At 41.5% G+C, this 26,344-nt stretch overlaps 1 protein-coding gene and 1 long non-coding RNA gene across 3 annotated transcripts in view; one reads left to right on the top strand and one right to left on the bottom strand.

The window, feature by feature from the left end:
- Positions 86-10,449, bottom strand: LOC110396857. The gene is made up of 2 exons (XR_002437316.1): positions 10,060-10,449; positions 86-1,570 (listed from the first exon to the last, which is right to left on the bottom strand). It is a non-coding gene; the product is annotated as an uncharacterized LOC110396857 (long non-coding RNA).
- Positions 10,494-26,344, top strand: part of SULT4A1 (sulfotransferase family 4A member 1) — a 33,598-nt gene continuing 17,747 nt past the window's right edge. For both annotated transcript variants that reach the window (XR_002437293.1, XM_021392693.1), the window contains exon 1: positions 10,494-10,749. Coding sequence is in view for 1 of the 2 variants with exons in the window: in XM_021392693.1 (XP_021248368.1) it covers positions 10,581-10,749 (169 nt within the window). In the remaining variant the exon portion in view is untranslated. The remainder of the gene's footprint in view (positions 10,750-26,344) is intronic.

The raw sequence follows: 26,344 nt of genomic DNA, 5'->3' as shown, positions 1-26,344 counted from the left end.
AAAGAGAAATAATACAAATCAGGTAAGTCCACATTCCTAATTCATATGATAAGTTCCACAGGAACTAGTGGAAAAAAGTCAAAAGAGGATTATGCATTTATTTATTTATTTTTTAATCTAGCACTTAGGTTTTCTTAGGACTCGGTATCTAAACAATGGTAATGAAGGTAGTTAGGAAAAATAACAGGTTGCTATATTTCAAAGTCTCCAAGTTACATTTGGCAGGTAGGCTTGCTACTGAAGATAGAATGCACAGCGTTAAAAAAACATAGGGCTGTTTGCCAGTCAAATTAATAAGTAACACCTGGACATGTGACATGCTCTTGAAACACTGTCACCTCTATCCTCATTACATTACCCCACCGGAAATGACTGCAACCATTTGCAGAAGACACATGACATCTGAACTATTCACAGGCGATTTCCTGATGCAACTGATGATACATCCAGTATCATCATGAAACCACCAACATGCCAGCCAATACTGAGCTGTAGTCCTTGTGACTGTTTGTCTGAAGATCTGTATTGCTTTCTGTAAGTACTATATCAGGATGTAGCTGAAGATGGCCTGCAACCAAATCTCTGAACTCTGCAATTGTAAACATGTGGATTTGGCAAATGAAAGATGAGCTATTTCATTTCCAAATGACGCCAGTGATTCAGACAGTGCCTCTGGAAGATATTCAGCCACGCTCTTCCACTTGTGTATCACTTCAGAATTTGCAGGGCAGAGTGGCGCTGAGCCTGTCATATAGCATGTACAGTAATAACATGGTTAATCTCCATTACAAACATCTGGCCACTACAAATTAATAGTGGTAGTGTCACAGAACCAGTCATGGCATTTATTACGCAGGGAAAGCTGTCAGTTTTGTATAGTCATTCATTGGTCCCCCATGCCTTATACAATCCACGCAGGCGCTGGTGCAGACATTGCCTACATCTTGTCCTGCTCCCTGGGGAACAGATTCCTTGTGGTAGGAAAAAAGAGAGAGCCCATCTTTTCCTTCCTGCTCCACACAAGCCTTTGGGGAGTGCACGTTGCACAAGACAACTGACAGTATTAGAGAGATGTCATAAAGTGGCTGCTGCCACTCACACAAAAAGCCTTAGCAAGGCATGGGAAAAGTCTAGCACATAATTTCTCGAGTGCTAGCAGCTGTTCCTTCTGCTGTTATTTACACAGACAAGTGTAGTTCAAACAGTTGTATGAGAAAATCTCCCTTTTTTTAGCAGTATATGCTTCCTACAGCACAAACATCTGGAATAACTGAGAGGGAGACTTACTTTGCCCTGCATTCACCAGGCAGCAAGTAACAGTCCACACTTACAACTTGTGCTCTCTAGTGTGAGCCACAGGAATGACATTTTGATACTTTGAGTAACTACCTTCCCCAAGGCATCTGTCACCACACTTCCTTCTGCATCTTCAAGTTCTTTCCAACCACTGTTTTCCTGCTGCTGAGTTTCCTGTTAGAGTTTAGTAGCCCTTTTTCCTCAGACTAGCTGCAGCAGAAGTTGGTAGGTCTCCAGTACATTTCGCTCTGTAGAGTCTGTCATCCTGGACTGCCTATAAGTAGAGGAGAGGAATGAAAAAGAGTCTTTTACAATTCCTCTACCACACATCCATGAACCAAATGAGTAACTTGGAAACAGCTGAGGAGACAAAATTTTGCCTTAGGCAACCAAATAAATAAATAAATAAATAAAGCTTCCTGTAAGGATAAGAAAGATGTAAGCTAAGTTGTATGATTAAATCATACATGTGCTACTTGGTTCTTATTCAGAATGCAAGATGAGTAGCTGAGGATAGTCTTGTATGGAAGCGCTGTTATATCTAAAGTTCACAGGTAACGTGCGTCAGGCCCAGCCTGCCCCAAAGGTCCTGATCAAAGGGAAGAAAAGAAGATTTTTCATTGATTATAGTCTGTAAAAATTACGTTCAGTTTTCTACCGCACCACAAACAGGCTGTCTACATGACAGAAGTGTGTTGTTGCTATTTAGTGTCTCATATGAAATTAGGCTATTTCTTAGCCCAGGTTTGCCTCAAAATTTAAAAACAAGAAGCAGGAACACTTCTGAGAACAATTTTAGCCAGTTGCTCAGTGTCTCAGATAAAGGTTATCATCACACTTCCTGAGGTGTGTTTTGAGGCTCAGCTGACTTAACTTACAATACCACACTGGGAATGCCTTTGAGAATTATTCTAAATTTGACAACTGACATAGTTACGTGCTCACATGCTCACAGAATATAAAGTAGAGAAATAAACCAGTAACTTGACACAGGGACTCTCAGGAATTTGACGAATAGCAATTATTAATCAATTAGCTTGACAAATCTGCTCTGAAGTAGTAAATAACTACTTAAGTACGCATGTGCCACACAGAACACTATGTCAGTTGTGTCAGTACGTCACCGCTACCAGTTTCCACTTAAGTTTTCATATTTTAATGCCTTTAAATCAATGTAATAAAGTAATGGTGCCCATGGTCATTTTAAGTGTGTAAATAGCCACATTCATGATAACAGGGATTATGTAATTCAGGTTACATACAGTTCAATGTTGGCATTTTATTGCTAGTCAACATTAGACTAATTTATCTTGAGATTACATTACTATATAAATCTTTTACCTTCCTTCAGGCCCCTTGTGTGGTCTTTCATTTTCTATGAAAGAGAATTTGTCTTATTTTTGTGACCTTTAACGCTCCTGACTGCAACAGGCAGAGTGCCATGCAATGCCTTCATCTAGACTTGAAAGCACTTGTCACATTCATTGCGGCATTCAGATCCTTCCATTTCTATCTGGTAAACACTTCTGTTCTTCCTACACACACTAACTTCATACTGTCTCTCTCTGGTCATCCTATTTCTTCCCTGTCATCTTGACATACTCACTTCAGTAGCAGAGATCTGTTTCTCTATTTTTTTATGCCCTCCCCTCAATCTAATCCATTCTGTTTGCCCTTTCCTCTCCCACAGATTCATTAATAAATGAAGCAGAAAGCTGACTCACTCCTGTGCATATCCATTTTGTTTTCTGTGTTTGTGTGGCAGTTTGTAACTAACACGTAGGGGAGATTGTTCTGTACATTTCTGCACTAACGTAAGAGACAGTGGAAGACAATGCATCTACTGCCTTCTGGGTTAAGAAGTCTAAACCATGATCAACACCTGTTCTGATGACTAAAGCAACTCTGTACACTCCTGAGAAGTCCAAGTGAGCAGCTCCCTTCTTTGCTATGACCTCCTATTGGTATCTATATCCTCACTCTGAAAATGACTGCACAGCAGGAGCAGCTAATTCCCTTTAACGCATCTTTTCAGCTTTCAAGTCTAGAGGCCAGATTTATAAAGCTCTAGTTGCTAAGACACTCATCAGGTATCTGAGTGGCTTTACCGAAGTGCCTAAAGGGTACATACAGTGCAGAGTTCCTTGTCCAATACCATCTCAAGCTTTTAAATCCGCACAATTAATTAGTTGTAAGCAGAAGGCTGAGCTGCTGTCTGGAAGCAGTGAGTCCTCCCTGTATCACTACACAAACCTGGCTATGCCACAGCCTGGCCTGTGGGGAGTCAGCTACATTATCTTTTCAGATATACGTGCACCCAGTTAACTGGGCATGACATTCTGCAGCTATTTCAACAGCAGAGAACTGATACAAAAGCACGCACTAGAAAGTCTATTCAGGAACATGTAGGGTCTCATGTGGTTTAAGTCCTGTGATTTGAAGAAAAACCATCACCACAACACTAAGACAATTTTTACATAGAAACAAATTCTAACAGACTTTTAGAAACATAAAATACTTGAAAATTTTCTCACTAATTCTCAGAGACAACTGCATCTGTCCCATTTCTAGAGCAGTTGGCTTTGAGAAATAACATCTTCAGCTAAATTCAGAAGCACTGGGAAACTGAGCCCCTAACTCAAAAACAGCCATTACCAGTTCACCTTCTATTTGGTCAGTTTCTATGGTGTTACAATTTTAAGTACTAAAATTCCCGTAGAACTGGTTTGGTTTTGCGATACTTAACCACTGGAGATGTTCAAATCAGGTCCCACAGAAGTAAACAGATATAATATGAGACAGCTATATGACCCTTACGCAGCGATAGCGAAACCTGTACACCCAAAAGCTACTCAGTTATCTGCCTCTCCTAATACACTGAGAATTAAAATTAGCTACCATACAAATGCAGTGAAAGCCACGTTAACTGCTGCCTTGAAGAGGCCTTCCACCTCCAGAGTCCTGATCTTGCTTAAGAGACCATTTAAGTTGTCCCCAACCCATTTGCCTTCAACTTTAACAACACAAACATAATTGATAGCACTGTTATATACTGATATCAAATTATACATTCTCCCACAAACAAACAACAAACTATCTGTACTCCTGTATAAGGGAGGCTGAATGAAGCTAAAGGTGCTGAAATAAGTCATCCAAGTTCACCTACGAAAGTATCAAAAGCATGGGTGTTCAACCCTTCAGCTTGCCTGGGCCACAATGAGTGACGGGGAATTGTTTGGGGCTCCATATAAAATATATATCATAGAGTTAATGTATGTAAGTAACCAAACATGTTTTTGTATACATTTTTTATTAAAACATAAAAAAAAGAGAGAGAAGCAAAAAACAAAACTAGTGGGATATTTGATGTTGTTTTTCTGAAACTAATGCATAATGTCTGATTCAATAGAAGTGGCTGCAATTCTTAGTGAGTTCTCAAGGTGTTCGTCAGAGATGTTTGACGAAATATACTCTTCCTGTGATTCATCCTTGAAAAAAATTGTTCACAAATGTGCATACTGCCAAAAAGCAATGACATGAATGAGGTATGATTGTGAAGTGCGGGGTATTTTTCTCTGTTAAGGTATGTCTTATAAAAGTCTAGTAAACAGACATGATCAAAATTTTCTTTGAATTGAATGTCTGATTGCAACTCTATAAATTCCATTTGAAAATGTGCAGGTAATGTAATTATATTAACTGAAAATGGAATTGCAACTATACGAAAAAATTGATGATTTTTTGGAAACCTTGAAACTTATTCTCAAATTCCTTTATAAAAACTGAAAGCATGCCTGAGTACTTTTTGCTGTTCACAAGCCTGTGTATAACCAACACATCGAAATGCATGAAATTATTCGCCACAACTTGAGCTTGCCATAATTTAAGTTTCATTTCAAACACTGTTATGGTTTGAAACACAGAATAAGTAATTGATTCTCACCTTGAGAACACATAGTTAACTCATTTAAATGAGCAGTCAAATCCACCAAAATGCTAAATCTGTAAGCCATTTTTCATCTTCAAGTTCTGGCACAAATTTTCCTTTTGATTCCATAAATGACTTACTTTCATATTGCAAATCATAGGATCTTTTTAGAATTTTACCCTGACTTATCCACCTTCCTTCAGAGAAGTAAACGATGTCCTTGTAATCCTCATCCATACTTCTAAGGAACTCCTGGAACTGACAATAATTCAGTCCACTGGAGTTTATGCAATTCACAGCTTTGGTAATGATTTGCATGACATTATCCATTTTACCTAAATTTTCTTGGATGTACGATGCAATGACGTTTCATCAAACGTAAGTTGCCGGTGGCAACTGCATCTTCTATTAATTTTTTAAGTTCCTCTTTTTTACCAACCACCAGTAGGGCACCATCAGTAGCTATATCAGATAACAGGACTCATTGTATCAGCCACACTTTCCAAACATTGCTTAATAAACTCACCACAGTAAATGATATTTTTTTCGCAGTCAGATTTGCTACCACTCAACTAGCTTTAATAACAGTCAGTTGGAGTTTTAACTGTCATCTTTGTTGAGATGACAGACTTTTCAGTTCCACTATTTTGTCTTCACGAAGCACTTCTCAATATGCATCAAATTTGGCAGCAAATTTTTGCAGATAATGTCTTTTCAAATTGTAATCTTTGAAAACTGACAGAGTTTCCTTACAAATTAAGCATAGTACCATATTATTTGTGTTGACAAAAAAAAAGTACTAATCTGTCAATTTTTTGTTGAACGCTCTTCCTTTGTCCAGATTTTTTCTTTTCCTGGGTTCTGTTTTCTTCTGAGATCCCGTGAGGCAGGTTGAAATATTAGTATTGGCAGTCACTGCATTGTTCTCAACAAGCAGCACAAGTGCGTGCCACGTGCAGTATGCACAGGGTTCAGCGTGACTGAATGCATGCAAACGGTGCAAGAGGAAGAGGCAGCACTGCTCTGCACCCACCCCTTCCCCTGCTTCCAGTCCAGACAGTGCTGATCGCACTGATGGTTTGACTGTTGCTGAGTGATGGGTGCGACCCGGGGCAGCACCGCTGCGATGGAGTAGGGCAGGGGGTGGGCTGCACTGTGAGGTCAAGAATTTGCAACAGAGTTTAGACAGCTTAAGTCCCAGCATTGTGCCTACGAGGCCACATGGCTTCTATGAAGGTTTCCACTGAATCCTAGAACAGATTAAGTAGAAAATTGTCTTTTCTTATGGCTCAGTCCCAGACAAAGCTGTGACTCAAGTTATCTACAATACCACTTTTTTGACTAAAAATTGTGTTAAAAATAGCACCAAGTTCAAAATTCTGGGCAGATGAAATAGAGCTGGAAATATGCTGATCAAAAAAGCAATCTACAGCCCACTAGGGAAGTACTGAGAGTGTGGCTCGTGCACATATGCATGATATTCCCATACTGTCTTACCTGGTGGAATTATCATTACATAATTTGGGGGAGAGGTGGGGATGTGGTCCACAAAACTACAATTCTGATCTTTCAGAAAAGCAAAGCCATTAATCTGCATTGTTAACTTGTTTCCTGATCATCTTCTCATGTGATTTTTGCTTTGACTCACTTAAAATATTTGCGCACCTCTTGCATTTGTACTTTTGAAGTGATACCACATTGTTTTTACTCACATGCCTTTTACGTCCCTGCCCTCATTTCAAGCTTGATGCATATGACTCATCAGCAAAGTGACCACATGCTGCCTCGCACTGATTAGGCTGACGATAAGACAGGCTTATCTTATCTACACATCTTCCTATGTGGCCTGCTGGGAAGTGTAGTGCTAGAATAAAGATTGTGCATGAAGTCTATGTGTATTCATGATCTAAGTCTGCTAAATCTGAAACTCTGCATATTACCATCTTGTAAGCACTTTATATTTGTGAAATATGGTATATTGTAAGAGCCTGCCCTCAGTGGAACACCAGGTGACTTACATTGCTTCTCAATGTAACGCTGAGTGGTCTTCTGCAACTCAGGACACTCAGCAACTAGCTCTGTCAAGTATCGCTTATGAACACCTCGGAGAAGTAGAAACCCTTGCATTCTGGCTGTATTGATCAGGATTGCATCAGAAATGTATGTTTTGTATCAATCTTGTCTCCTTGAATCTTGCACTTACATAATAAGGAGAGATATCTCTTCAGATAGCCTTGTAAACACTTCCACCATTTTAGAGGTGGGAATTGAAGAATGGGGAGACTGAGTTAACAAGTTAGCATTACATAGGAATTCAAGAAGAGATCCAGTTTCTTATTGTCCTGGCTATGCAGCCAGACCACTCAGTCCTCATACCATTATGGATACCAGAGACAAAAACCAAGACCAAATGATGATCAGCCACATTCCCTGGAATAATTAAGGTTCTGTACTGAGATCATGTGCTCAAATCCCACATCACTATCACTCATCTCTACACTGAACATTGGAACATTCCTGAAAGTTCACAGGTATTCCCTTAACAAAACATGCAGAAAGCAGTTTTGTAAACATCAATCTACTGCACAGCTTTATGGTGCATTAATACAGTATTATGTACCATTATTAATATATCACTAAATCTGCCCCTTTTAATACTTGTGATAGCATTTATAGGTTTGATGTCAAAATCTAAACTACAGCTAGCACTCCAATATGTACCAGCCTCCAGTGAACTCTTTCATTCTGAATATCCTCATCTCTCCAAATTTGATGCAGATTGCTGTTAGAAGGGTTTAATAACAGGGTAAGGCAGAACATTGTCAAATTTATCTTTTCATCAGATAGACTTTGAAAACCAAAACTATTTTTGTTTGTAACAGTACAAATACACATCTCAGGACAGGGATGTTCTTCACAATGGCTTCATCTGATAAATAGACAAATTTTGATAACCAAGAAAGGACATATCTTCCAACTCTTCAGGAACCTTAAGACTATAGGAGTACTTTCTGTAGGGACAGACCACAAAAACACAGATATATCTAAACAGCATGGGAACAGCTAGTCTGTTTCCAGGGTTAAATACTTCTTTCTAATCTTAAAACGAAAGCTTTTCCCTGAAAAAATAATAATGAAACATTTCTTAATTTTTCTAAAATCTCCTTTTCCAAATCCTATCCAAGTTTATACAGAAGGTGATCCACTGACATGCTTTCATGCATTTTGTAGCTCAGCAGTCTGAATTCCCAGCAGGTCTCATGTACCTCATATGTCAGATCTGGGTAAGCACTGGGCAGATGAGCCATACACTTGCAGTAATTCCAGCATGTTTATATCCACATACATACATCAGCTGTGCAAGTAGTGCACTGTAGGTCCAAAATGCCTATATTAGGCATCACTGTGCCTGATCTTGCCAGGTGCAGTTAATCCAGAGCACCTGGTTTCTCAGCCACTTTGGGCTCCAATTGCTCTTTCATTTGGAAACATCCACTGCTACAAAGATGCTCCAGTTATTGCTATATCCTTTCCGGTAATACCTGCCTGGCTTTTTGCTCTGCCTAAAGAGATTCTCCCCTGAGATACATTTTGACAAATTCTGTTGAAGAGAAAACAGAAAAAGACTTTTTCTATTGTCAGTAAAGCCCTTTCCATGTGATATATAGAGTGAAATGTGCACACCTGAGGCTTAAGTTAGGAGTTCCAGAAACAAAATTAAATAAATAGCAACAGAGACTAAAATTCAAGTCTTTGTCTGTTTCGTTGGGCTTTGAAATTATTAGCAATTCAACAATGCTTTTAATCATCAGAAAGCATTAATAAGTAAGTTCTGCCTTGAAGATTAGCCAGAAAATCCTACAACTCAGCTTTCTGTTGGAAATAGCAGCTTTGAACTTTTTTTTTTTTAAAGCAAGGAAAGAAAAGAAGAAATTTGACTACTTGAAACATCATAGGAAAGAGAAAAAGAGGCACCAGTTCCAGAATTCCAGCCACTTTTGAATTGAAAATATTATCATAAAATGCAGAATACCAACCACGCAGCTCCTTGGATAATAGCTCCGTTCCTGTTAAACCTCTTTCAAAAAGTACATATTTAAAAAAAAAAAAAAAACTAGAAAAGTTATTTTTGACACCTACAGAATTCTATTTTTGGTACGTTGCAGAAATAGGCTGAAAACTATACCTGGCATCACAGAGACTTGAACATATACTATCAGTTTCTAGACCAGGTCTTACAAGCCAACCACTGATTATGGGGTGAACTGCTCTCTCGAAATACATACATTTTTAAAATGCATTCAATGCTGCAAATGATTTTCACTGAATGAAACAATATTTTTGATAATAGTTTTTGATGAACTTCTCATAGCTGTTCTAACAACAGTATTAATGTCTGCAGTTTATTGTCGTTAAGAACAAATAAACTACAGTAAGAGCACTCTCTTACGCACAATGGTGGAAGAAACCGTAAAGGCTGGGATCGGTTCCTGCACTCAGCCATCTGCACAATTGTTTTCCTTCAGGATGCTCCTACACTAAGGACAGTTTGACAAGGCACATGCTTCCAGCTGGTTACTCTTCACAATTCAGCATGCTAAACTGAAGTTAGCTATTATTTGCTCTCTTGGTACTTTTTTTCCATTTCACTGTATCCTCCTCTACTACGTTTTTTTTTTTTTTTTAAACTGTATGCTTCTTATAGACACTTTGCATCTAAAGCTTTCAAAAAACATTACTGTTTAACATCATTAGGAAAACATACACAACTAAACGAAATAAAACAGACATTAGAAACCAATTTAAAGCAAATAAAACCTAAACTCTTTACTAACCTCTCTGGAATTAACAGAGGTGCTTGCTGAACTACTGGCTTTTATCCACAGCAGACCAAACAGCTGCAACACTTGTGATTTCTTTAGTATAAAGAGAGCTCAGCAAAGGCTGAGCTTTTTCTGCTCTCCTGTTAGGCATCAGGAGGCCTTACATACGCTGAGCAGCAGCACCTGAGCCGCTAGCCCACAGGCCTAGCTAGGGCTGCTATTACAGCTGCGGGGAGACCTCACCCGCCCTGTGAGGGGCTGTGAGAACGAGCACCCCACCCCGCTCCGCGCCTCGCCTCGCCACCAGCCGCCACCGTGCCTCTGCGGAGCGGACAGACGGGAGCGCCCCTGCGGCCCTCACGGGCGCCGCTGCGGTTGCCGCGCATGACATCACCGCGCGCGGAGCCCATGCGCCGCTGGGCGTGGGGGCGTGCCGGGGCCGCGGCTGCCGCGCCCGCTGCCGCCAGCCAGCCCGCCCGCCGGAGCGCCCGGGGCCGCCGCATCTCGCCCCGCCGCGGCCGGCAGGGAAGAGGATGGCGGAGAGCGAGGCCGAGACTCCCAGCACGCCCGGGGAGTTCGAGAGCAAGTATTTCGAGTACAATGGGGTGCGGCTGCCGCCCTTCTGCCGGGGGAAGATGGAGGAGATCGCCAATTTCCCGGTGAGGGACAGCGACGTCTGGATCGTCACCTACCCCAAGTCAGGTAGGCGGGCCGAGTCCCGGGCGGGCGACGAGCGGGAGCCGCCTGGGTCGGGGCCGCCCCCTGAGGGCCGGGAAGGAGCCCTGCACCCGGGGCGGCCCCGCGGGAGAGGTGGGGCCGGAGCCGCGGGGAAGGGCACCCGCCGCCGGTAAAGGCGCCGCTGGAGGCGAGGAGAGCCGCCCGACGGGAACGTGGGAATGGATACAGCGCGCGTTATTCCTGATGTGACCGACAGATGTACCTGTCGTCTGCTTCGCAGCCCCGCCGTGCCGCCTCCCTGAGGCGGCTGCGAACATGTGCCCCGGGTGCATTGTGGCTACGCCGGATGGCCAGAGATAGCCCTGCCGGACCCACCAGCGTGCGTTCCTCCACTGAGCACGTCCTGTGGCTGCTTCTCATATCGTATTTCTTTTCCTGTCCTCCCCATTTCCGTGCAAAGATGCTGAAGCTGAGTTAACGTGGGTACCGTGCTGTCTGCAGAGAGGCAGCAATATGGTAGCTCTGTAACCACCTGGTAATGCCAGCAGCAGCGAGCAGGTTCTTCACAAAGCCCGTTCCCGAGTGACTGCCTGGCAATAGGACGATCTCTTTCTAGAAAATTCAAAGTCCGCTGGAGGTGACTGATCTTAGCTCTGTAATACCCCTGTGACACGCATCGGTATCATAGGTTACTGATCAGATGTGATCATTTTGCTGTTCATTGTAAAAATGTTTTTTTTCTATTTCCCCTTGGTGTGTCACTTTGGAAAGATGCACATTTGCAAAAACGCCGCATCTGTTACATTACCATTTCTCAAGGAGTTTGAAATGTTTGTCTTCACTTTTATTTTTTGTAATTCATTACTAACGATGCTCATAAAGACTGTCTGGAGCTTGATGCATCAATAGAGCATGTGGACAATTTATAGGCTGGTGGGTGGTCCCTGAAATGTGAGGATTAGATGGGAGACAGCCACACAGTTACTGTTCTTTTAAAGACGTATATAGCATGCAGGATGGAGAAAGAACACAGTTCTTTTAGTTTTAAAATTTCTGTTTTGTGAAGCTGAGTTTTTATGCTAGTACAGCACCCAACTTGGCACACTGCTGTATATCCTCAGCTAACCTCAGTTTCCAGGCACAAAATAGCTGTGATGCAGCACCTGGCAGAAGATTAACTCTGATGGCTATGCAATTGGCTGCGGGAAGCCAGCTTGCAGAGTCAGATGTGGTTTGCTATTACTTTATGAATATAGCAGGTCTCTCAGGGCACCCCTGAAGTCAGTGACAGACACCTGCTTTCTTACAGAGCTGAAGGATGACAAGAGAGTAACTAATAGGCAGCATGAAAGTGAAGGAAAAGGAAGACTGAGAGCTGGATACCCAAGCTGGAGGTACAGTGGTGTGGGGATGAGGTAGAGGGGCAGCCTCAGAATGAAAATAGATGCCAGAGTATTTTACTCGCCAGGAAAGAAGGTATTTAGAGTGTGTCTAGAGGAATCTGGTGTTCTTGTCATGGGAATAAGCTCTCAAACACAGCCATAATGTCTGCAGTCTCCAGGAGAAAACAGTTCACCTTCAAGTGGCCTGAGTTCTTTTGGAACTCTTGGAACTTGCGTTGTCTGCTGATCCTACATGGCATACAGCTCAGTGCCTTATTTAGGGTTTCTGAGTCAACTGTGAAAGAGTCTGCTGACTACAGACAGGACTATCACCAGAAGTTAGACAGTCCTGATACCATTTCTCATTGATTTACCCAAGGTCATGCAGAAAATCTACAGCAAAGCCAGAAATTAAATCCAGAACTCCACATCCTGGGGGTATTGGTCGATGCTGTGCTGAGCATGAGCCAGCAGTGTGCCCAGGTGTCCAGGAAGGCCAATGGCATCCTGGCTTGTATCAGAAATAGTGTTGCCAGTAGGAGTAGAGAAGTAATTGTCCCTCTGTACTCAGCACTGGTGAGGCCCCACCTTGAGTACTGTGTCCAGTTTTGGGCCCCTCACTGCAAGAAAGACATTGAGGCCCTGGAGCATGTTCAGAGGAGGGCGACGAAGCTGGTGAGGGGTCTGGAGCACAGGCCTTATGAAGCTGAGAGAGCTGAGGTTGTTCAGTCTGGAGAAGAGGAGGCTCGGGGAGACCTTATTGCTCTCTATAACTACCTGAAGGGAGGTTGTAGTGAGCTGGGGGTCGGCCTCTTCTCTCTTGTAACTAGTGACAGGACGAGGGGGAATGGCTTCAAGTTGTGCCAGGGGAGATTCAGGCTGGACATTAGGAAATACTACTGTTCTCAAAGAGTGTTCAGGCGCTGGAATGGGCTGCCCAGGGATGTGGTGGAGTCACCGTCCCTGGAGGTGTTCAAGAAACATTTAGATGGTGTGTTGAGGGACATGGTTTAGTGGGGTTATTGGTGGTAGGTGGATGGTTGGACTGGATGATCTTGTAGGTCTTTTCCAACCTTGATAATTCTATGATTCCTTCTCCATTACCTTAACTGCAGCTCCATCCTTCTGTCTTTCAGAAGCATCGAGAAAGATTTTGCTGTTAACTGGAGGTGATCAGAATTTTTGTAATCAAAAAGTAGTTTTACAAAACAAACATCATGCACAAAATATAGTAATGTGGGGTGAGATGCTTTGGCATTCTTGGGGAATCTTTAAATGTAAAACATGGTTGGGACTGCTTACCTAGTTTATTAACAGAAACTACATTTGAATGTAATTTCAATAATTTTGACAACAGAATTTTAAGAAAAGAGAAATGCACCGATTTCATATCGGTTGAATGGAAGACTTTGTTATGAAAATAAATTTTCTTCATGGTTCCACCAGGTTTCTGTCTGCTCAAATTGTGGAAAGAACATGCAAACAAGCCCTTCTGCTAAATGGGAGAGGCCAGAGTTCCTACCTCTTACTGAGCCCTGTGTAGTACTCCAGTGTAGTATCAAATGGCTCTGTCAGTAGCTGTTGAATGTGTGCTGGTTTATCTGGCAAAAGGTAAAAATACACAAGTGGCTTATGGTCTGTGTTTTCAATGGACCGGAACTGCTTCTGTATTCCTAGTGACTGATGAAGAAGCATGTGTGCCATTTTGCAGACGTACTCTGAAAGACTAGATGAGTCTGCCCTAAATGAGAGATGGAAATAGCGCTTGGAAATAGTTACAGATATTGGGAAATTGGGAGTGACCCAGGAAAAAGCTGGTCCGATAATGGCAGAAAATTGAATGTTCCGGTGCCCTTTCTGGGAGTAATGTGATAAGCTTAATGGAAAATTACTCTGCTGTAATGTAATTTCCACTGATGGGGGCCTGAATAATGATACTCCTTGTAGCATTAATTAATCCTAACACCTGCATCCAATCAATGGTAACAACTTTTGGTAGCTGCTGGTCCAGGAGAAACTTGTACGTAAAATCCTGAGGCTTGTTTAAATAGACGTATGTAAATATGTCAGTGTGCACGTATGCTTTTACATACGTATATGTTAGAACAGTATTTTATGGAGAAACTTTTGTTGGTATGTAATTTAAAATCAGATGTGCATTTGCCCTGTTGAAAAGCTTAAGTTTTATATTTCATGCAACTTTCTAGTACAGAATGGGTAGAGCTGAACAGTATTCACTGAGATTTATGGTAGCTGGAAGTGTGTAGTAATAACGTTCTACATAGCACTAAATAACTGGAGCTCACATAACAGGTTGCTTCACAGGTGAGATGCAGTGTTCCAGAGGAAGTACAGTATACATCTGTAATCACCCTCTCATCCTGTGGGGTTTGTGTACCTTACTTGAAAATTAAAATTCTTCTCTATGAACTTAATAAACTACAGAATTAATGAACAAGCAGGTTATTTCGTGGTATTTCCTCAGTGACCTGTGGCCAAGAGTTAGTCCGTCTACCAGCTAAGGTCAATGATTCCAGTGGAATTAAATCCGTGCCTAAAATATAATACTGACTCTAGGTTCACTTAGGTTTTTTGCCATGTCTTATGATGCCAACTTCTGACTGTACATGATCTGTCCATTTGCTTCGCTCCTAAGTGGTATGCAGTGGCTAGCTTTCTTAATATTGTATTTGTTCTGAATCAATGTGCATTGTGCATTCTTGGGTCAAAGCCCACAGATTAATGCCTTTTGTAAAATTGGCAATTTGTTAAAGTGAGCTATTTACGTTATTAACAAAACTGTCTCTCCAATGTTGATTATGTTGCCAAATAATTTTCTGGAGCTTGTCTCTCAGCTCTAAGTCCAGTCAGTTCATGAGAGCTCTTCTGGCTCATTGTCTGGTGTGGAATGCAAGTGCTGGATGTGGTCTTCACCTATCTGGAGGTCTGTCTCTTTATAGGTAGCATTTTGAATTTTTCTTGCAGTGTTAGGTTTCTATAACTACCCATGGACTTGAGGGAATATGATGGCTGACTATAGGCCTTAGGCTTTACAAAGTGCCAACAGTGAGTTCGCAGATCAGTTCAAGGACAACTTTCCTGTGTGTATGTTCTTATCTTCCAAATTCTTGGTTAATGCTTACCTTCAGTCTTGTATGAAGTCAACCAGAAAAAGTTCATTTGAGTTGTCCATTATTTTATTTGCTTAAAATAAATCCGTATGTACAGAAGAAGGTCGTGCTTCTCATTGTATCTTGCTGATAAGTGTGTTGCACACATGACTGATTTTCTGCCTGCTCCAGTTGCTCATGCCTCTGACACTGCATGCATACCACTCTCTTGACTTCTTCTATTTCCAGTGCTCCTGAATGCAGCACCTTCTCTTGCTGGGACACTGCTGTCTCTGACTGGGAGAAGCTCAGTTTATTGTACCGTCCGTTCCCTTTCCCTGTCAAATATTGGTACTCTGTCTACATTCTTCCAGAGCCTGTTTCCCTCATACCGTAATCTCTTATTCTCTCCATGCCAGGGTCACTATGTGTTCCATGTTTGTTTGTTTGTTTCAGTTCTGGGGGAAGCTCTTTGATCCATTGACAGTTACAGTGGAGGAAGCCTCTGGGCTGTGAACCAGATATAGAGCGTTCAATGTAAGCCCCACTTTTCTCACCTGTCTGATTCTCCACATAAAATGAGCAGATTTCTGCTCATAAGCATCTAGAATATTGTCTGTATCAGACTCAGTGCTCAAGCCATTACACTTGACACAAAAGGAGGGATGTAGCTGCATATACTTTTTCTTTAGCTGTGAAATTTGTTTAGGGACTTCTTAACTCTGGTCACTTGTTTCTTCCCCTCACTTTCTTTTTAACTGTCTGTAAAACTATGTTATAAAAACAGGTTGGAAAAATGTCTCAATTTAATAGAAAGAAAATGTACCAAATGAATATACGTTCCGTGGAAATATTTGTTTTGTGCAATCCCACCCTGCTTGTTGTCCTCAGATGATACAATTTCTTGGCAGGGTTGTTAGACACTTAGCTGAACCAGAAACCAGTCTTGCTGGTTGAGTGTTACTGTACTACACAAAAACACCCTTATTCAATGTAAAGAATATTATTCCTTGACTAGGATTACATGGTTTCCCATAAAATATGCTTGCAGGTGCATCCTGCGCTTTGTGTGCATCTAACCTGTCAGCTGGTGTATCTGCAGTTACCTGCCACAGCAATCAGTGAGTAGGTGACAGATCCGCACAGAGCTGCAATGATTACATGCTATCTCAGGGAATCACAGCGTGTGTCCTCCTGCCTACCCATGAGCATACCCAGCTGTGGCCTAGTAAGCTGTACTTCTGTGAAGCCCTGGCTTACTGCCTAACTGGCAAACACGTTCCAGTTGCCGCCCCACAATGTGGCAGACTGACAAACATGAGCATGAGGAACCTGATTCTTCCCACCTACCCAGACATGTACAGGTCTAACACTGCTGACACTCAGTCCTGATATGTGCAGACATAAAGGAGAAGAAATAGGGTAAAAGGTTGCCCAAGGTTATGCCCTGTCTATGGGACTTTATGGACTGAGAGCTGTCAGCCACAGAGAAGTGAGTTAGCTGCAGTGGATTGCAGAGGTTTACCCTGACTAATGGCAGGGTTGAGAAAGCCTTACACTGTGTAGCTGAAGATCATCAGGGAACAAGGACCCTCCGTGTGGATGTTTGTGCTAAATTAGTTGATTTGCCTTAGTTTCCAGTGTTCTTATAAGGAATTCTTCCCAAGAATGTTGCTGTTATACGAGGACTGCTCCAAAAGTAATGCCTCCTGTTTTATGTTGGCCCACAGTATCAGAGGCAGATGTTGGTGATATGGTAGTAGAGGTTCGGCCTTCGTGCCATTATTCTGTTACATTTTGTTGCTGTTTGACAGATGGCAGCAGAGGGATGGTCTGACAAACTGAAGCAAAGGTTTGTCATCGAATTCCCCCTTGCAGAAAAAATGGCACCCACTGACATTCATCAGTGCTTGCTGAATGTTTATGGAGACCAAACAGTGGCTGTGAGCACAGTGAGGCGATGGGTGGTGCATTTCAACAATGGTGACAGTGACAGTGGGTCACCTTTGCTGGTGCAGATTTTGACGAACATGCAGGATCTTGTTTGCCGGGAAAAATGGATAGCTAATGGTGGTGACTACATTGAAGAATAGTGTTTTGTAGCTGAGAATTTGCTCTATCAAATAGTGTTATTGTGCTCTTTGTATCTGTTGTAGTTTCCTTGGAAATAAATAGAAGATGTTACTTTTGGAGCAGCCTACATATTTTTTAACAAGTTTATCCTCTTGCAGAATAGCCAGACTATGCTATTCTGGTTTTATAGTCCTGTTCTCTATACAGGATTTTGGTGCCTTGAGTTTAGTCAGTTTTCATCTAAAGAGTGTGTGAATTCAAATGTTACTAGCCTGGAGGAGTGCCTTGAGAAGTCACAAAATTGACTTAAAAATCAAGAGATTTTTAAGCAAAATACATTTGGGATTCTTTACCTTTGTCCTCTGGCTTGTGAGGCAATATTATGTGCGCTTACAAGTCACAGGGAAGAACTTGAAAATATACCTGGCCTCTGTTAGTTTTGTGAATGTGGATGAACGAGTTAATGTCTTGGAAATCAGAATGGTGATGCTTTTTCTCTTTTCCAGTATCATCATGGTAATTCAGTTTCTCCATCTTGGGTAATTTGTAAAGCTCAGGTATCATATACCTCTATAATGCAATGTGAAGGTGCTTCAGTTCTCATACCAATTGACAGAAAAGAATGGAATTGTGCAAACTGAAAAGTATCAGCAAAATGTGTTGAGTGATAGAGATACTTTCTGTGAGATGTCTTGTTCGAGGCTGATATATAGAGTTCACATCTGAATTTGATGTCACGGTCTTGGTTTTTGGTGACGCAAATCTTGTTCTTCTCATCTTCTGGAAGAGTAAATACTCAGCTTCTCAAATGCACTCAATTGAGGACCACTCAGGTGCAGAAAGTGAGACTTGTACACCAGTGTTTGTAGGGGTCAGGGACTTTGGATTTTTGTGCTTTGAAAGCCCTTTTGAAATGGGATTATCTTTTGTTCAATTTACGTGTAGCTCAAAATAGCATCTGCTATTGACTCAGTCCCAAATGTCACTAGGCAAAGAAATGATAAATAAAAACTTCATATAACAAGTAACTGCAGACAACTGAAAGTTTGCCACTGACGTGGTTGACTTGATTTCAGTGGGAGTGGAATTGAATAGGTTCTTAAATGCCTACAGCAGGAAATAAAGGTGGAGAGGAAAAATCTGTCATTAAGGAAAAGTTATTTTGGTAATCAAGCTATCAGTGTTTCTCTCATGAGCCATATAGCAAGACCGTGAAGATGTGTTATTGGAGACAGAACAAATGGTTCAGAAGAGGAAGAATTCTCTTGTTACCTAATAGGTATTGCTTGGTCTCCAGCAAATGTAGCATAATTGCTTCCCTATTGTGAAGCAGTGCAAAACTCAACCAATTTGCTTTGTGAAAGCTGGCTCAGGAAAAAAAAATGGAAAAAAAGATCTTACCCTGTGTTAAGTATGTATTTTGGACATAAGTGAAATCAGTGTTAATTGGATTAGATGAAAATGATCTCAAAGAGTGAAGAATTAGGAAATTACATAAATCAGTGAAACCAAACAACCAGTCATTTTCATTTTGTGTTAATATTCATCTTTCATAGTGAAGAAGTTAGTGAAAGGAAGCAAAATGCTGGAACACTGGACTGAATTGAATTAAGCACACATGACTCTTCATTCTTCTTATGCAGACTTTTATTAAATGACTTCTCTCTTATTCCTACTAATTCCACTCAAATGAACACCTTATACTGAGGTGAAGAAAGTACCCCCTGTATTGTCCCATCAGAAGTGATGCTGGGTTTGGTATATTGAACACTTGTTATGACTTCTCTAGAGATTCTGTGACTTTGCAGAAGTCATTTAATCTTTTCATTTGCATTTTCCATTTGAGGTATATGGATGTATTTCATCTCTGCCAGAATTTGATTCACGCATAGCAAGGAAAAACTATCTTGGACAAAAAGTGTCATCTACTATCTGTATTTTTATAGACAATCTAGAAAACCGTGGGCCCAAATTGGCAGTAAGCATCTAGGTAGTAAAGCTGAGAGCATAAGAATGCCAGTATGTAGGAATGTTTTGTTGTGCATTCCATTTTGTTGGTGGTGGTTTTTTTGTTTTGTTTTGTTTTTTTACTTTGATGGGAGGGGCAACAAGCAAAGCGTTAATTACGTGAAGCACACACCATGTCATCACTTTTACCCCATTCAAAATTTCTGCAACACTTGGGGGAATCCAGAGAGATGAAGCTTAAGAGCTGAAAGAATCATGGTTCTATGTATCAAAGTCTGTTACAGAATACTACAGAATAAATAGACCATTTATGCCATATACTAATCCTGAAACATATTGCACATTCAGTAGCAAGAAGAATGTGTGGCTATGTGTGTGCAGACGAGACAGCACAGCAGAAGAAACACTGTCTTTATACCATTTCAGTCAAATGAGACTGTATGCTTATGAGACTCATTGTGAGGAGAACAAGGTGTACTGAAGAACATCAGGAAAGGAAGTGTATTGGGGACTGAAAGTGTGGAAGGAAAGTTTAGCTAGCTGAGGCGATGGCTGGGATAGTAAAAGATAAAGGAAAAGCACCGGAGAACCAACTAAGCAGAGATTTTTGTTACTAGATAGCAAAACACATCTATAATTTTTAAAATGAAAGCTGATTCCATGTGCTTTTACCCACCCACCATTTATGGTGCAGGATGTGAAGGCCATCATCCAACAGAAGGCTGCAAGTTCTGTATGATGTGTAATTCCATTAGATCACCATATGAGATACAGACAGTGGTGTGGAATTAGCCCTTTGCTGTGTCCAAGTATGTGAGTAATAAATTCATCCCAGCCAACAAAATGAGGCAAGTGTGAAGCAAGTGAGATGAGACACGTTCAGAAGATAAACACTGGATGTATACGCACCAGTCAAGATTGATCAGTACATTGGCTGCTTTGCAGTGTCTTGTTGATGTAAGGCAATCATAAACTCAGGTTAACCGTGCAGGTAAAAGCCTGTTTACTGCTACTGCCAGAGTAGCACAGAACGGCTACAGTCATTGCTAAAATTGGATTTCTTTATGCACATATAGCTGAAGTGCACGTTAATAATGATTAATGTGTGTTTCTATCAGACATAGTGTGCTTTCTTCAAGGATTTTGTAGCAAGACTGAGTAAACCTGTGGTGACACAGATTGGCAGATGCCCATTTGTACTCTCAATTAGGTCTATTTCTGTTTCTGACTCTGAAGAGCAATAACAGAAATAGAATAGAAATGACTGTAGCTTGCCTAGAACTGCAGTTCTGTAATTCAGCATACAGAAGGAATGACAGTGTGTTAAATATGACTGGGGGCGTGGATACCATGCAAACAATGATTTTGTTTAGGGCAGCTCTTATGATGGGCAACTATAATTTGAGGGGGATTCTGTTTGACATCAGATGGCTGACTCCCTGATCATACACTAGCTGACTAAAGAGGCTATGTAGTCTCATGCATAGATTAAAAATGTTTATTGAAATTCCAAAAGAGCATTGTGCTTCTTTTCCATTTTTTTCATGTCTCATATCTGCAGTGCTTTCACATTATACTATTGGTGCACTCCCTTCTTGTGATTTAACCGCCTAATATGTGCAAATATAGATAAATGTGTAGGCACGTTTTGTCTAACAGTTTTCCTGGAAAGGATTGAAACCAAGGCATGGAATTGCATTTCGGTTCACTATGCAACTCTGACTGCCAACCAAGGCACTTCAGGAGGTGACAGGCATCCTCCAAAATGTGCTTATTGTCGGGGAAGGAAATAGATTCACTACAAAAGGCTACGAGAACAGCCTCAATGCAGATTTCTAGTATGGATGCCCCATTGTCTCCTGCCTTTGGATCCTCTTTCAATCGGCAGAGCTCACTGTGCTGCTCTGTATTTAGTCACAGACCATATTCCAACACTGTAGAACAGGACGAAGTGCTATAGTTGTCCTAGGAAATCAGTGACTCTAAGGACAACTAAGCAGTTCCCTGCAACTTAATGAAGTCCTTGAGGGTGAATTTTAAAAACAATGACTTGTCATTACAGCAGTGTTCTCTTCTGCAGTATCTTTTGGAACAGTGTTATCACCTGTGAAAATGAAGGGAAATTAGACCCAGTGTGGGGGACATATTGCTGGAGATTAAGTTGAGCTCCTGCTGGGGCAATGTATGGAGCGGTTTGGGCATGTTTTTCATATAGGGAATGAGACTGCTAGAGAAAGCAGCAGGGCAGGATACAGCTGAGGTAAGATTGAGGTAAGGACGTGTACCTTCTTGTGTATGCTCTAGAGAGAATGTGGGATTTGAAAATCTAGTAATACATCATTGGCACATCGCTGTGAAGAAATACCATTGCTAGTTTATGTGTCCATCATTTTCCAGATAAGTTCCTGATGTTTGAGATAGGATCTGCCCTGCAGCCCATATTAGACAATTAAAAGCACTCTTTTCTCCATTAATTACTGTCCTGGTGAACCTACCCTTTGATATGACTGCATGAGCTGACATACTCATATACTGTTATGAAATGAGTTGTGTCTCTGGATTGTGAGGATTTTCAAAGAGTGAAGCCCAGGGAAAGAGAGTAACAACTGAATGTACCAGGTTGACTTTTGACCTGGACATTAGGAAACACTACTTTTCTGAAAGAGTGGTCAGGCGCTGGAATGGGCTGCCCAGGGAGGTGGTGGAGTCACCATCCCTGGAGGTGTTCAAGACACGTTTAGATATAGCGTTGGGAGACATGGTTTAGTGGGGTTATTGGTAGTAGGTGGATGGTTGGACTAGGAGATCTTGTAGGTCTTTTCCAGCCTAGCTAATTCTATGATTCTATGATTCTATGACCTGGTCAACCTTGAGTAAGTTTGGAAAGGATAAAGAGGGATGTAATTCTGTCTTCCAGAGAGTGGTAAGGCAGGAAGGAAGAATGGAGCTTTAATTCATTTATCTTTTATTTTCATGTTCCTTTCAGAAATGTTATACTACACATTTTTTTTCTTTGTGCTGCATTATACCATGGGAGCATGTTTAATTTGTTGAACAAAAACAGAGAGGATAAATCTAAGGGTACAGATAGATGTCCTCTTTTATAACCATCTGCAGTAGCGCAAAGTTGTAGTGTCCTTAGCTTGCTGTTCATCACTTCTTAAAGCACTACCTGCAGAGCATTATGTGTGAATGCATTCTGGTTTGTCTTCAGCAAAATTAGGTTGGTGAGTTTATGCCTAAAAGATAAACTCCTTAAGCTAATTTATCTGATACAGTTTCATGTGAATTGCGGCAACTTCACAGAAACTGTTCCATTGGTGATGACATCTAGTACAGACATGATGAGCATCTACAGACAGAGAAATATTTTACCAACCTAGCAAAGGCTTGAAGAGAATGTCCACAATTTAAAATAATTCTCCCCTTCGAATATCAGCTACCAACCAGTATCAGCTGTCAGTGAAGGACCTGTAACAAAATCTGTAAGACCTAGTTATGGTGGAATCATGGATGTGGAGACAAGCTTGAGAACTCAAATCATGACTCATCAATCAGAAGGCAAACAGACAAAGCAGTGTTATTTTGTTAAAAATTTAGGGATTGAAAGCAGTCTGCGGACCTGACCCATAGTTCTTAGTGTAGTTAGCCTGCACTTACTCCTTGCTGCAGTTCCCGTGGCTGTGAGGATGTTGTGGCTGGTTGAGAGGGATAGAAGAGAACTGCTTTTTGTGCCAGCTGTCCTCAGCAAGAGGCCTTGCCCTGTGGCCTTGTGCCCGTTGGGGCAGGTTGGCCTGAGCATGGTTTGGGTGCAGTGTTTAGGGAGCATGTGACTCAAGCTATTTTTTCTGGTTTTATCAAGTCTAACACAATAATCTCCGCAGATATGGGTCCAGCCTGCCCCTCTTGTCCTTCCAGAGAACAGGCCCTGATGCATTTTAATTACTGGTGTTGCTTTAGGATCTATCCTGCTAAAAGATATCAGTGGGCCTTCTTTGAAGCTGCTTCTGCTGGTGTTGGGAATGAAGCACTCCATATCACCTGCCTTCCGCTCTGGCAGTAGTGTAGTCTTTATAGTCGGTGTCTGGTCAGAGATGCATCACATTTTGTTCTGCACTTCTCATCCTATATTCTGTTGTTAGTGTTTTAATGTAAGGGAGAATTGGGATTCAGACCATTTTTTAAAAACAGTACTAATGCATGAACTGAAAATAACATTGTTTTGTAACCAGTTTATTGAGATACTGCTTTAGGATACTGTTATATATAGTAGCAGTATTTCTAATATATGTGTATAATCAGTTCAGGGAAAGTGCATTTATTTATTTTGTTTCTTTTACCAAACAGAAAGTACAGTTTAGTTCTAAATAGAATACTATTTTTGTAGTTTGCTGTTTACAGCCTCTGGTGATACACATTCAAGAGATATCTCAGACCTAATGGACCCATTTCTGTGTTCTCTGATGTAAGCCAAATGAAAAGCAAGAGGAATATAGCATAATAGTTCTTTTTTAAAAAAGCCATTAGTTTCAAATGAAAAACAAACTGATTAATAAGTCTAACAAGTCAAAACCCTACTTACTAAATATTATTGGAAATCATTCAGTTAATATTTGCTTTAAATCCAATCTTATTTCAGCTGCTGCCATTGGTTTCAGAAGACCAGTATTCAATTTCCTTATGTTCCACAGACTCCTTTGACAGGTGACTACTGAATATAGGGTCATTTATACCACATAGAAGGGTCATTAATTTCAGAGGATGAGTTTTCAGTTACTTCTGAAAATCAAGCCTTCTAATCTGTATGGAGTAGAAGAGTAAAAAATATTGGACAAATAACATGAAAAAAAACAGCTTTTATTCTAAACCATGAGTCACATCTGGGAACGAAATGATTGGAAATTATGGTATCAAAGTGTATAAATTATTTTTATTATTAGAACACTGGTACAAATGAAAATCCATATTCCTAAGCCAGTTGGAATTCCAAGAAGTAGGAGAACTAGCACACATGGACTTCAAGAGAGGTCAAGAGAAGATAGTTTTCATGGTTTAGGATTACTTTTCCTCTAATGAAAAAATTATGTTTTTCCCTCCCCTGTTGTAGGCTGAAGATGAATCCGCCATGCTTACATTTAGATATGCACTGAAACTCAGAGTTTAGAGGGTTGTGGTTGGTGGTGCAGAGTCCAGTTGGAGGCCTGTATCTAGCAGTGTTCCCTGGGGGTCAGTACTAGGTCTGGTCTTGTTCAACACCTTCATCAGTGACCTTGATGAGGGGGATAGTGTCCACCCTCAGCAAGTTTGCTGATGATATGAAGCTGTGAGGAGTGGCTGACACACCAGAGAGCTGTGCTACCATTCAGCAAGACCTAGACAGGCTGGAGAGCTGGGCAGTGAGAAACCTGGTGAAGTTTAATAAAAGCAAGTGTAGAGTCTTTTGCACGTAGGGAGGAATAACCACATGCACCAGTACAGGTTGGGGGATGACCTGCTGGAGAGGAGCAGTGCAGAGAAGGACCTGGGTGTCCTGGTGGACAACAGGTTGGCCATGAGCCAGCAGTGTGTCCTTCTGGCCAAGAAGGCCAATGGGATGCATTAAAAGAGCATGGCCAGCAGGTCAGGGAGGTGATCCTCCCCCTCTACTCTGCCCTGGTCAGGCCTCAGCTGGAGTACTGTGTCCAGTTCTGGGCTCCCTGGTACAAAAAAGACAGAGGTCTCCTGGAGAGAGTCCAGCAGAGGACCACAAAGATGATAACGCACCTGGAGCATCTCCCTATGTGGAAAGGCTGAGTAACATGGGTCTATTCAGCCTTGAGAAAAGAAGTCTCAGAGGGGATCTTATTAATGTTTATAAATATCTTAAGTGTGGGAGACAAAGGGACATGGCCAACCTCTTTTCAGCGGTCTGTGGGGACAGGACAAGGGGAAATGGCCATAAACGGGAACATAGGAAGTTCCACAACAATGTGCAAAGGAACTTCTTCACAGTGAGGGTGGTGGAGCACTGGAACAGGCTGCCCAGAGTGCTGGTGGAGTCTCCTTCTCTGGAGATATTCAGACCCTCCTGGATGCCTACCTGTGCAGCCTGCTGTAGGGAGCCTGCTTTGCAAGGGAGTTGGACTCCATGATCTCTGGAGGTCCCTTCCAAACCCTACAATTCTGTGATTCTGTGAAGCTGATAAAAGAGGTATGAGCTTGCAGGCAATTAGAAGAACTAGGAGGAGAATTGCATTACAGCATTTTCTAGACCAATCTGTGACAGCTTTTGCAGCGCTCACTTTTAATGAGTGCTTAGATCTACTGATACTCTAAAAAAAAAAAAAAATTGAGTCATAATGGGTCTGTTGGATTGTATTAGCTGCAACTTGATCAGGCATTGGTTGGGGAAATGAGATGAAACTGATAGGGAGTGCTACAAAATTGTTAATGCTAGCATCAGTATTTCTATATTATATTTTTCCATATGACTTCCCAAACAAGGGATGAATAGAAGGACTATACCAGAGTCCTTCACACCCTTGTTGTGCGGGTTTATCCCATGTTAGGTGATGTAGAGGGGAGGAAACTGAAATGAATGACTTGAGGAACAATGGAGGAAAGGGAAATTTGACAGGAAGCATCCGTCTTTCTGCCAATTCAGTTTGACCAAATTTGTAAAGCTCATTAGCTGCATGCAAGTGTGTCAGTGGGCATAAAGTAGTGAAAAGAGTCAGAGAACAGCTGCACTACAGAGTATTTCTCCCTCCATAGAAACAAAGAAATAACGGTGAGGTGTTTCACAGTTTTGTCTGCCTTACTATACTGTCTAGTTGCTGCTGGAGCAGGTAGCCTTACTGATAAGCAGAGGCATTATGTCTATGAGCTAACTTTACTAGTGTTGCTGAGGCATTGACCATGAAAAAGAGTACAAATGATGAATTCCTATTCATTGCAGGGACTCCTGTAGGGAAGATTATAGTCTAGAACAACTCCTAAGACCCTTATTTCTGTGTATCATTAGGCAGCACTGCAAAGGTCAGTGCAGCCCAGCTAGCACGGTTTCAAACTACTTTGCCTGGGCTTCTTTTGTAGATGCTCTTACAA

This window comes from Numida meleagris, chromosome 1 (assembly GCF_002078875.1).
Source record: "Numida meleagris isolate 19003 breed g44 Domestic line chromosome 1, NumMel1.0, whole genome shotgun sequence".
Taxonomy (NCBI): Eukaryota; Metazoa; Chordata; class Aves; order Galliformes; family Numididae; genus Numida; species Numida meleagris.
Note: the sequence above shows the minus strand (reverse complement) of the source record. Positions and strands in the feature narration are given on the sequence as shown.